Consider the following 12,659-nt stretch of genomic DNA (forward strand, 5'->3'; position numbering starts at 1 on the left):
AGTTGAAGTGTTAACTAAATAACACACTAAGATCCATCCCTGGAGATGTGATAACCACTATCAGTGTTTAAATGAGGCAGCTGCTTTGGATCCAAGAAACTCTGTCCTGTAGTTTCAGCATGAAATTAGGGCTGCTTCTAGAGCCCCACCCGTCTAGATTGACTTTTCAAATGTATTGTGACCTAAAGTCATTAATGCAGTTAATCTTATATATCATGATGGGGAAAGAAAACCACCCACAACAACCAGCAAAACACTAGACAGAACCATTTGATTCACTTGTCTGTTAAGCTTCATGTGATTAATTCCAGAGGTGACATAAAAGCTAATTCTTAGCCCGAAACAGGCAAAGAGCAAATTAAGTCAAGCCCAATGGATCTGCAAGTGTCATAGAGGCAGACACTATGAAAAGCCACTGCCAAAATATGCTAATTAATTTCTCTATCATCTATGGGAGATTCATTCATTCAACAGATATTACTCAAGAGCAAACTTAGAATTTTTCAACAGTTGCTAGCACTAGTGCAGTGTCCTAAAACACCAGATAACTTTCAGTTTCCACCTTATGTATTTTTGGTACCTATAAACATCCCTTCCTGGTGGCCTGCACCTTCCTCCAAACTCATCATCCCCACTCCTGTCTCCATTCACTTAGCTGCACAAACCAGAAACCCATCAGAGCCTTCTTGGGAGTCTCCCTCGCCCCCACGAATTATCGCTATACATTCTTTAAAGATTATTTTCAACATCTTTTGACAACCTAGTTTAGGTATACATTTCCATGTGCCATCCCAGTCCTCCACTGAAGACTTTCCTGCAGACCACCTTGTCCCTTTTGTTTAACACACAGTCCAAGAGTCACTTTTCGAAACCATCTCCACAGCTGGTAATGTCACATTCTCAGTCATAGTATGACATGATACGTAGGAATAACTTTGAGCACTATTTGTGTACATGGCCTGTTGCTCTAGAGGGTGAAGCCCAATGCCTGGGATATAGTGGATGCTGGATAACTATTGTATGAATGCGTACTTCACATTGTTATGACTTGAAAACTCTTAAGAATACATGCCCCTATGGGAATTATATCCACAGAGCCTTGTTAAGTCATTTTTTCTGCAAACTATAAGATCAATTTACAGGATGTTTTTAAGCTCTGTCCAAAGTGAGAATGACCACTCTTGCCTTGCACGCATCCAAAGAATCAACCTTATTGTACATAAACATCACAGTACTGATTTGGTCTTCATAGACATAACACCTGTTCTCAAGTTATAGACCAGATGGAAGGCATTTTCCAGAGGATAAAATTCCTCACCAAAAGTCAACTTTTAGAGAACAAGTGGAGCTTAAAGGCAAACTGATGTACTCTCTGCATCCTCTATTCACTATCATTCCTGTAAGTTTTTAAATAGCCTATGTAGACAGTTAATTGTAGATTAGACCACCAGCCATATCATCCCCTTTACTCACAGAATAAGAAATAGTTTCCTGTGTAAGTACTCGACCTTAATTATTCACTCTGGAGGTACATCTATCTTCCTACTGGATGTCACAGCAGTTCCCAAAGTGTGAGTTGAGGACCACTGGGGGAAGGGTGGTGGCTTCAGGCCTTTCCAGGAGACCCAGGCAGTCAAAACTGTTTTCCTATTAAGACACTGGCTGCCCTCACAGAGCTACTTGACATATGATGAGATCTTCATTCCATTCTCAGGATTAGCAGAATGTGTGCATGTTCTTGTATCTTAACATGTTTTCAACATAAATTTCTAGTAGAGTAAGCACTGACTTATCTAGCCCACATAAGCAAAAGCTCAATAAGTACCCTTTGGATTTGGTCCTGAAATCAAAGAGTCTGTTTGAATAGTGTTCTATTTTGTAAGAAATGCAGATTCCTCTCTGTACCCACTAGTGCAAAGATACACACAAATCACAGCACATTCACTTATTTCCATAATCTCAAAATCATCTCACTAAGAAATTTTATGATCTCCACCCCACGTAAACAGGTTCGAGTGAATTGCCTAGGAGCTGTGTAGATTTCTAGTGTCAGGCAGAACCAAGTCCATAATTAGTAGGTTCTAGCGTAATATGGAGACCCCTTGCTAAAAAAATGAAGAATCTCCACATGGCAAATGCACAGCATTACACCAACTGCAGGACCAGGTCCATTGAGGCAAAAGGCCCTATGCAGTTCATAGGAAGCTAACCCTAGGCATATGCAAAGTCACACATTGAGTGAAATATTATATGGTGTGTGAGTGTAAAGAATGGCTAAACGAGGGAAAAGCACACTCCATCACAAAGATAAGGATTGTTATCCAACTTTTCTGACTGGCTCTAAAGAGCTAAAGGTGGGAGCCATTGAGGTTATTACACTAGAACCATTCAGAATAAGTGAAGTTCAAATACTATGCTAACATAAGGTCAACTCGATACAATTTGAAATCGGAGGAAAAAGAACATCATGACTAGTAAGCAAAAAACAACAAATCAAAGTTCACAGAGTTGATTAAAATAACATGCTCAGGGATCTATAGGAAGGTTTCATGAAATAATTAAGAATATGTGTTATGAAGCAGGAAAAAATATTATTTGTAAAATTAAAACCTAAGAGATAGGCTCGTAGTGGAATGTGCTGAGCTAAAAATCAAACCAGGATATGGAAGCTAAATACAGACATCCTAACATATGCTTGAGAGGTGATCTTCAGAGAGACAAGACAACAAAGAAGTAATGACTGAGGTTTTCTAGGCATTGAGATCTTCAACTGAAAGATCAGGATAGGATACTTTTCAAAATTAACCTTCTGAGAGATTTGAAAGCCACAGCTATTCTGATAGCATCAGAAAGAGGTCTGTACCCAGAAGAAATTGAAAAGACTGTGAAGTGTCTCTCCTTACAAACACTTTAAACAACAAAAGCCAAAATTTGTAATTTCAGTTCATTCCTAAAAAATTGGATGCCATACATGGCCACACTTGTTGATTACAATGCATTAATATTATTAACCCACATTGAAATAAGATTCCCCAATCCTTATGCCTAGAAGCTGAAAGTCTTACACCTATAATTACTTATAAATAATTCATGGATTAAAGAGGTAACCAAAATAGAAATTGCAAAATGCTAAAGAGTACATGAGAAAGGCTTTGCATTTCAAAAACTTGGGGAGGATGAAACCAAAGTACATTCAGGAGAAGGAAAAAAAAATATGTGGCCCAAGTTACATCTGTTAAAGATAAACAGCTTTCAACTAAAGAAGCCCCAAAATACAAGGAATTAAGCAAACAGTAATGAAAGAGGAGGAGCAAGTAAAATTTAAGCACTAAAGTCTAATAACAACTTTGGCAAATGTGAAGAAAAAAAACGGAGATAAATTAAGGTTTAAAAAATAAAACCACCATTTTCTGAGTTACATTGAGAACATTTGAGAATTGTTAATAGTTTTGTACTAAAATAATTATGAATAAAATACCTGGATTGTGTCAACATGGGAGGGGAGGACCCAGATGAAAGTGGAGCATCCCTAAGCCAGGTGCGACTGAATGATGGCTACATGAAGGCCACTGTACTGTTGTATATTTGTGTATTTAACAAATAGATATTTATTGACAACTGTGACTTTAAGCCTTGATGATATGCATATTAAGATAATGTTTGCTGAACACACAGTATTGCCCACCTCTGCTCTTAGCCACTGACATGCATCAGCTGAATTTTAAGCTCTATTTAACTATGAGAGCTTAACCAGCTAGTGTACCTGAACATGCCCTGCTTTTTCAGCCTCAGATCAGGATAATAATAGTATCCACACCATCGTGTTATTGGGAGGAGTAAGTTGGTACATGTAAAATACCTAGAGTAGCACCTGGCACATAAATGATTAAAATTTGAAAAACAAAAAGTTGTTATCCAATGTTAGGACCCACAAAGTCCTAACTGAGGCTACATCTAAACAGTGACAGATAAGACTTTATGCAAACCTGATTAAAACAGACGAGACTGGCACAAGGAAAAAACAAAGGCTAATCTTACATATTTGATTATGGATATGAAACTTTAAATTGTCTAATAAAACCCAAATATAGTCAGAGAGTGGCACATTATAAAGTAAGATTTATTCTGATGATGTACTGCTGGTTAAATGTCACAAGAAATCTATTAGTAAATTCAGGACATTATGAAAGGGATTCCAAAAAGTTAATGGGAAGCATTCAATACTCTTGACCATCCCAAATACTCTTGGCTAGCTAACTAAAAATGGTAAGTATTTATCAAAAAGCCTAGACCAGTTACTTTTATTTTTTAGTGAAAACTTAGGCTCTGCTTTCTATGGTCAAGCTTCCAAACCAAATTTTACTCTGTGACTGAATACAAGCTCAACTATAAACCAGGATGGAGTGGGGTGAAAGGCTAAAAATATCTGTAAGTGAATGTATAAGTGAACATAATATATGGGCTTGGGGCGTAGCTAAAACACATGTTTAGCATGCATAAGGCCCCAGGTTCAATCCCTAGCACCAAAAACAGAAAAAAATTTGTAAGATATTTAAAACACTAAAAACAATGTGAAAGAAATAGCCAAAATTATTATGGAAAACGATCAGATGTAAAAATTTAAGACCTACAGGCATTCAAACGTGGACTAGCATAAAAAATAGAGAACAGAGTTCAGAAACAAGCTGCATAAGTGAGAATGTAATATCTGAGAAAAGATCAGAGTATTTAATAACAAATGTTGGAAAGTGGTTATCCATTGGAAAAAAAAAATTCATCAGTCTTGATGATCTGACTTTAGTTAAGTAATTAAACAAAATAGAAAATACAGAATTTTTAAAAAATATTTTTAGTTGTAGATAGCCACAACACGTTTTTCTTTGGCGGGGTGGGGGGGGGGGTGGGGGGGTGAGAGAGAGACTGCGGCAGTCAACCACAGAGCCAAGTCTTACCGAGTTGCTTAGTGCCTCGCTTTTGCTGAGACCAGCTTCTTTGAACTCGCAATCTTCCTCCTGAGCCTCTGGGATTACAGGCATGTGCCAACATGCCTGGCTCACAATGTCTTTTTTTTTTTTCCTGTGGTACTCAGAATGGAACCTAGTGCTTCCACTTGCTAGGCAAGCACTCTACCACTAAGCTACACCCCCAGTCCCAGGAGAATACCTTTAAAATACTGGGCCAGGGAAAGCATTAAAAATGTCACAAGTTAAAAAACTGATAAACTTGATTGTATCAAAACTATATACTCCAATATAATAAAAAAGAGCACAATGGTAAGAGAATAGGGGAAAAATAGTAGCAACATATACTACAGACAGTATAAAATGACTCCTATAAATACATTTGAAAAAAAAACAAACCTAATAAAAAATTGTCCGAAGTATAGTAAGCCATTTCAGAAAAAGAAATACAGATGGTCAGTAAAAAAACATTCAGCTCTCCTAGTAATCAAAATGTTCATTAAAAAAAGTTAAGAGGGGTTGGGGTTATGGCTGAAAGGTAGAGGGCTCACCTTGCACGTGCAAGACCCTGGGTTCGATGCTCTGCACTACATAAAAAAAAAAATAAAGGTTTTAAAAACAAAAAGGTTAAGATACACTTTCTCACCTAACAGACGGTCAAGAGATTTTAAAGTTTAAAAGGATGAGGAAGCAACAAGTATTCTCACCGTGGCAGTATCTTTTAAAACTAAAAAATGGGCAAGCCTTTGCTCTAGCTGTCCTACTCCTGGCATCTGCTCAAGTGCACAGACACAAGTTAAACGTCCATCAGTAGGGAAGTGAGAGCTGGGCCAGCATGTATCGAAGCACCTAAATCTGGAAGGCTGTACCTAAATGTATTAAGATTTTTGCCTCTGGAAAAAAAATTTTTTTTTTTTTGAGAGAGAATTTTATTTATTTTTTAGTTTTCGGTGGACACAGCATCTTTGTTTGTATGTGGTGCTGAGAATCGAACCCGGGCCGCACGCATGTCAGACGAGCGCGCTACCACTTGAGCCACATCCCCAGCCCTAGAAAATTTAACTTAAAGATTGGGTGACGATTAAACTGGACTTCATTCTTATGACGTAAACATCATAATATTTTCATCTTAAGAATGATTTCAGAAACTCTAGTTAGTAGTTCTTCAGAGAACAACAGCATGGGGCATCGAAACACTGATCTATCTTCTGCTGTGAACAAGCAATACCACCTTGAACCGTTTGTTTTCTCATTACACACATGGAAACACTGTGCCATCACAGATTCCTGGGCTGATCTTTTTTGTGAATCAAAGAGAACCAAATTTATTTTTCTAAGGATCTTATGGAATCTCCTGTCATTTGGAAAGTTCCTCTTCATTGCCCCAAATAATTTAGATGAAACTAATTTTGAAAATTCAGACTTTGAGCCATGTTCAGTCACATGTCACTTAATAATGGGGATCATTTGATTACATCTGAACTATACTGTCTGATGACGGGGGTGGGGGAGGAAGAATATCCAAAAGCACTGTTAGGCGACTTGGTTGCTGTGGGAACATCACAGAGTGTACTCTCACACTCCTAAGTGATGAAGACAAGTATTTTTGTACCGTGCACAGTTGTCTATGCTGTACTTCTATATGTGATGGCAGCACAGTGGGTATGTTTACGCCAGTTTCAACACACACACACACGGAACATGTTCCATGAAGATATTATTACAGTTATGACATCACTAGGCAAGAGGAATTTTATAGCTTCGTTCTAATCTTAAGGACTGTCATTGGTGTTGTCTGTGGCTAAATGAAATGTCTTTATCCAGTACATGACTTAATTTTTTATTCTTCACTTCTATAAGTTCCGTCTAACCATTTGAGATTGTTAAAAAGCAAATTTTTTCCACAGCCCTTCACCACTTGCTAGTTATCCAATAGCCTAATTGTTTTGTTTTTACTATTCATCAAATCTATAGCTCTCCCAAGTTATGTTTGAAACTCTTATTTCATATTAGATATCAAACTAAGCATCTGATGAAGCAGTTTGGGAAATTTCATATTCATAAACATTATGTCACCTTTATGCAAGCTTCTAAATCCCCCTGTCCAGAGTTCACCCATTTTTGTCTTCTAGAATAGATGTGAATAACAGTCTAGTTCGTTTCTAAGAAAATACATGATGGTAATTTTGTTCCAGTAAGTTCAGTCTCTTAGTAAATCTGAGTGTCTTTTTTCCCCCTCCCCCAGGTATGGAGCAGTTTCAGCAGGAATGTTATGTGCCCTTACTACCCTGTCCCAGCAACTGGAGAACGAAAATGCCGTGGATGTGTTTCAGGTTGCAAAAATGATCAATCTTATGAGACCTGGAGTATTCACAGACATTGTAAGTAGTTTGCATATATGTAAAACATTTACATCATCAATTGAAACTCCAACTTATGCCTGTAGAGCAGGGGTTGTCAACTAGGGGTGATTCAGCTCCCAAGGAACATCTGGCACTATCAGGAGACTGTTTTTGGCTGTTGCAACTGTGGACAGAGAGGTGCTCTGGCATTGAGTGGGTAGAGGCCAGGGATGCTGCTAAATCTACCCATGTGCCCAAGACAATAAAGGAAGAATTATCTAGCCCAAAATGTCAGTAATGCTGCCATTGAGACCCTGCTTTAGAGTACAGAACGCTTTGTTATAAGATGTAGATATTCCACTGTCTTTGTGAACTACCAGACTTATATAATTAAGATCTATATCATCTCCTCTTGATCTCTATAAGACTCAAGTGTTCTTTAGGTTTTGGGGGTAGTACTAAGGTTTAAATCTAGGGACATTCTACCATGGAGCTATATCCCAGCCTTCCTGTTTTTTTGTTTATGAAAGAGGGTCTTTTTAACAAGGCTCATGCTGGCCTTGAACTTGAGATCCTCCTGCGTCAGCCTCTCAAGTAGCTGGGATTACAGGCAGGTGCCACCATGCCCAGCGTCAAGTCAGTTTCTTTTTCTTAGATAGCATTTTGCTATTCCTATGCCTTTACCAGTGAAGAATATACTAAATTAGGTGAAATGACTAAGCTCTTTTGGCTCACAATGTCTTCCTCTTACTTTTCAGGAACAATACCAGTTTGTCTATAAGGCAATGCTCAGCTTGGTCAGCACTAAAGAAAATGGAAATGGTCCCATGACAGTGGACAAAAACGGTGCTGTTCTTATTGCAGATGAATCGGACCCTGCCGAGAGCATGGAGTCTCTGGTGTGACTGGAATCCTGAAAGGGCACTTAATTTGTAAACTTCTGAAGACAGAGAACTTTTTTGAGGCCTTTTTTGCCAGACTCTAGGTTATACAATAACCCAGTTACTTTTTTACACTGATAAAAGTTTTGATATTTATTTTTTGCCATTTTATGTCTTAATGGTATCCTACTGAGCATTTGCACCTCTGTTCATTTCACACAGTGAAACGCAATTTTACCTAGTTTGCACTATATGATCAGTGTTACTGCCTATAATCTAATATTAAAGCAAACCCTAATGTGACATTCCATGACAACATGCAACTTTTTAGTTCAGTACAATGAAGATCTTTGTTGTGACAGTGAATCTTGATTTTGTCATTGTTGCTAACGCAGTCATTCTACTAGCAGGCAATGCTGTACTTCTCCCGGTCCTCCCCTCCTGTTCTTCAGGCACTGTTCAATGCTGAATGCCTTCTGTATTTTAGTGGAGTGGATGAACATTGTTTTCTTTTCTAGAACTGCAGGCTATTGGGAGCTACTAAGAAGGTCTGTCAACATTATGGCCTTGAAATTGTTCCATTTTTAATGGTTAAGAGAGCCATTAAGAAATGAGAAGGCTTAAGAGTTGCCTCTTGTGAACATCTCTTATTAGTTTTAAAGTTATATTCACAGCTTACAAAAATGTGTCAAAATAAAGGATAACTCTGTATTACAGCTTTCCTAGTAGCTATGTGGACAGTGTGTGTTCTTTCCTTTTTGACTCTTGGAAATAGCTACACCCTAAAATCTGGGCTCCTCTTTTACTGTAGCGAGATGGCAATGTTCTCCACAACTCAGTTATGAGAACTTTAAGTTAATCCCTACTAATGTAATGCTTCTTGGTTTATAATACCATACCTCACAGTAGGTAGGAGAATTAGTGCAAGTATCTGATTTTTGAAACTAGTTTTCTAAAAATCCCCCCTACTCATATAGCAATGTAATAAGAACTACCTATACAGTTAACATTCTTTCCTTTTTTTGCCAAATATTTCATAATAAATCCCTTAAGTACATACATTCTTCTATGGAAGGTTAAGTTGAAAATACCGTATTAGCCAGTGTCTTGGACTATTTAAATTTCCACACCTAGATAAATCTTATTGGGAACAAGACAATTAGAATCTTGAACAAAAGGTGATGTCTACATTTTCAAGTCATTTTAAAAAGGAGACTGCTTTGAATGCTTTTGTGTGGTTTAGTCTCAAGAACACACACACTTCAGTAAAAGATGCTGATAAACCATTAGAGAGCCCAAGGAAGTTATTTGTCCACACTACATAACAGGAAAATTAGGAATGTTATTAAGAAATTTAGTCAGAAAAATAAGCTACTTGTTGAAATCTTTTCTTCTATTGCATGTTTGCTTTTGAGCATCAGCTTCTATCAAACTTGAAATCATCAGAACCGGGCCTATTAAAAACAGCTTGGCTTATTTTTAGTGCCAATAAACTTGGACAGAAAGACCACAATGACTGCTATCATATTTTTCAGGGTGGGCATTAAAACATAAATGATGTTTAGCACTGAGGTTCTACTCACCTTGAGTTGGCCTACATGGAGTTTGTCATAGTTGCTAAGAAGAGAGGGTCTCGGAGCCAAGTCCAAGGGTTTCAATGCATAGAGCAGGACAACAGAGTTTTCATGAACTACCTAATTATCAGGGTTAATCTTATCTTCTCATCACACAGATTCAACCACAAAGAGTAGTCTACTTTTGAAGAACTGTATAGGCTATCTTGAGTAAAAGTGTTCCAGTGAACAAAGTTTGCTAAATCGTGTGTACTAGAAGACATAGGCACTTTCACAGCCCTCTGCTCCCACCAGAGGTGACTCTACCTGACACAAGGAACACTTGAACATAGGAACCCTACAACTCCCTGGAGGCTGAAGGGACTTAGGAGAGGAAAAGTTTCAGATCATGGCAAGAACTAGAGATTTTTAGTGGGGTATTTTAGTTGTGCAGGGCATTGATATGAGCTAATGTTTTTCAGTAGATAGTGCAGTGGCTTTGACATTCAGAAATAACATTTGAATTGGAATTCATGGTCTCAGTAATTTTTCTTAATAAACACTGGTTAGGAGGCAAATAGCAAGTATTCCCTTCTGTTCTACTTATAGAGAGCTCAGTGCATTGAAATGCATACCCCCCAACATAGTTCTGTGACTCTTACGTGCACATCAGATTAATGATAAAACAGCTAGTGAACAGGACAGAAACATGATAAAAATGGTTTAGAAGTTCTCTGTGGGGAACCTGTGTCTCTACAGCAGACATGAACCAAAGTCTGTAGACCTGAACTCACTGAACTGTGAGCAATACCTATTTGCCCATCTTGCCAAAGTGGTCCAGACCCACTACACGGAGTCCAGTTATCTTTAGTCCCTCACCCTTCACCAGAGTGTATCCTCAACTGTTAGTCATTCCTCACTGGCAAAAAAATAAACTTAGATCTTTTCTGGAGGCACAGAGTTCCAAAGACGGTGTCTGAACACATTGCTTAAGGACATAACAAAGTTTTTACCACTTGTCTCAAGGGGAAAGGAAATAGTTATTGGAAGTCAGTGTGTGCTATTTTAAGAAAGTAAACTGTATTTGATTTCAGCACCAGGTAAACAGAATGCACACATCGTACAAAACTGAATGACTTTAATCAGACCAGGTAGCTGTGCTGGACACCAAGACATCTCATTGCCACCAGGAGACCATTCTTATACCTGATAGCCACAATACCAATCTTTTACACTAAAAAAAAAAAAAAAAATTAATGTCTGAATTTCAAAACAATTTAAGAATAGCTCACTGGTTTTCCTAATTTTTTATGGCTTGGAGTCCATTTCAAATAAGAGTCCAGCAAGGGCAGAGAAGAGTTATGATGTTCAAGGTCTGGCTGCTTGAGTGTTTAGCCCAGAGTGACACTGAAATCCATAAATAACTTTAATTATTATTTTTTAATGACAGCACAACTGCCTTGTTACCACTTTTTCCTTAAATGCATATATACTATATTTAAAATTAAAATAGATACCAATTTACCAAAGATACATATTACTAATTCTAAGCAAAAAAAAAGGGGGGGACCCAATCTCATCCTAATTTAAGAGAAAATAATCAAAATGTAGTTGTCTTAAGGATTTAGCAGTTATACTGGAAAATGCATTTTCAACTCCTATGTTCCAAAATTTCTGTTCATGTGGTGCCAGTGAATTTTTATATGAAGGGGAAAAAAATGCCTGCTTTTTTTTTCCCCCAGCAGCTGTAATTTCACTTTACCCTTTGCGCTTTCTCCCTTAGTTGCCATTTAACATACAATATTGGCTTTCCTTATCTCTAGAAAGAAGGCATGCTAAAAATAGGAAGGAATTGTAATAATGGTATTTGGCCTCTACTTTTTGTCTTAGCTGTTAAACTGTTTTTAGTATTTTTGTTAAAAATTTGCAAAGGGAAGCATTTTCTACAGAGGATAATTAATTTCAAGAAAAATATCTTGAGTTTTAAGAAATAAACATCTCCAAAAAAGGAGACAGTCAATTTTATAAAATGTCGCAACTCTCCAACATTTGGGGTAGTGACTCCTTTTTTTGTTAGCACATTTGAAACTAGCAAGCAGCCATTGTTTCTAAAGAATCCACCCTTCACGTCAAATCGTGTTTCTTTCACTTCATTTTGAAATAGCTAAAACCATTAAAACTGTAAATATTTTGTTGCTTGGATAAGCATCTTCTGGAAACTTTGTATCTATGGTATATAATCATAGAATTTTATATTTTCATATAAAGCTAATTTTTTTCTAGTTTCAACTCCGTTGTAGTTTTTCTTTCTTTTTCTTTCTGTGGTGGATATGTGAATTCAACTTTCTGTGTATTGAAGTAGCAAGAACCATCTCTGCATTCCAAAAGAATCCAACGTGTTATTTCTTTGAGGCAGTGATTGTGAAAGTTGGGCTTTCTTTTTAATTCCATTGAACATTTGTGCAATAGGAATTAGACATAATTAGTCACTGAATACATTCGTTGCATTGACCCATTTGGAAAAGTGATTTTTTTTTTAATTTGTTCTGGGGGGAGGGGTTTTGTAACCTGAAATTTTTCCCTTTTTTCTTCTGTTTAAAACTATATCAAATCATTCTATTATAGTGTTATTTAATATGTAAATTGTATTGCTATACATAAAATAAAGTATGGTTTTTGATGTATTCATTAGTGCTGAGCATTTCTGTGAAAATGTCTACACTCAATAAAATCAGCTTTCTAGATTTCCTTAACAGCACATTAATACCCAGTAACCCTCTGTCTTATTTTTCATGGCAATGAAGTGAACATTAGTAGTCATTGTTACACAGGCAGAAAACCAAAAGGAAGTGGCTTTGCCGAGTTGATTTATCCATTTTCTTCCTCCTTTAAAAAGTAAATAAATGTGCTGGACATGGTAGT

General features: G+C 37.2%; 1 protein-coding gene across 1 annotated transcript in view; it reads left to right on the forward strand.

Moving 5' to 3' along the window:
* Ptprg (protein tyrosine phosphatase receptor type G) overlaps positions 1-12,421 on the forward strand; it is a 708,866-nt gene extending 696,445 nt beyond the window's left edge. Inside the window, exons 28-29 of the mRNA XM_071619197.1 lie at positions 7,207-7,342; positions 8,062-12,421. Of these exons, the coding sequence (XP_071475298.1) occupies positions 7,207-7,342; positions 8,062-8,208 (283 nt within the window). The 3' untranslated portion in view covers positions 8,209-12,421. The remainder of the gene's footprint in view (positions 1-7,206; positions 7,343-8,061) is intronic.
* Positions 12,422-12,659: the final 238 nt, after the last annotated feature.

Source organism: Marmota flaviventris, chromosome 1, assembly GCF_047511675.1.
Source record: "Marmota flaviventris isolate mMarFla1 chromosome 1, mMarFla1.hap1, whole genome shotgun sequence".
NCBI lineage: Eukaryota > Metazoa > Chordata > Mammalia > Rodentia > Sciuridae > Marmota > Marmota flaviventris.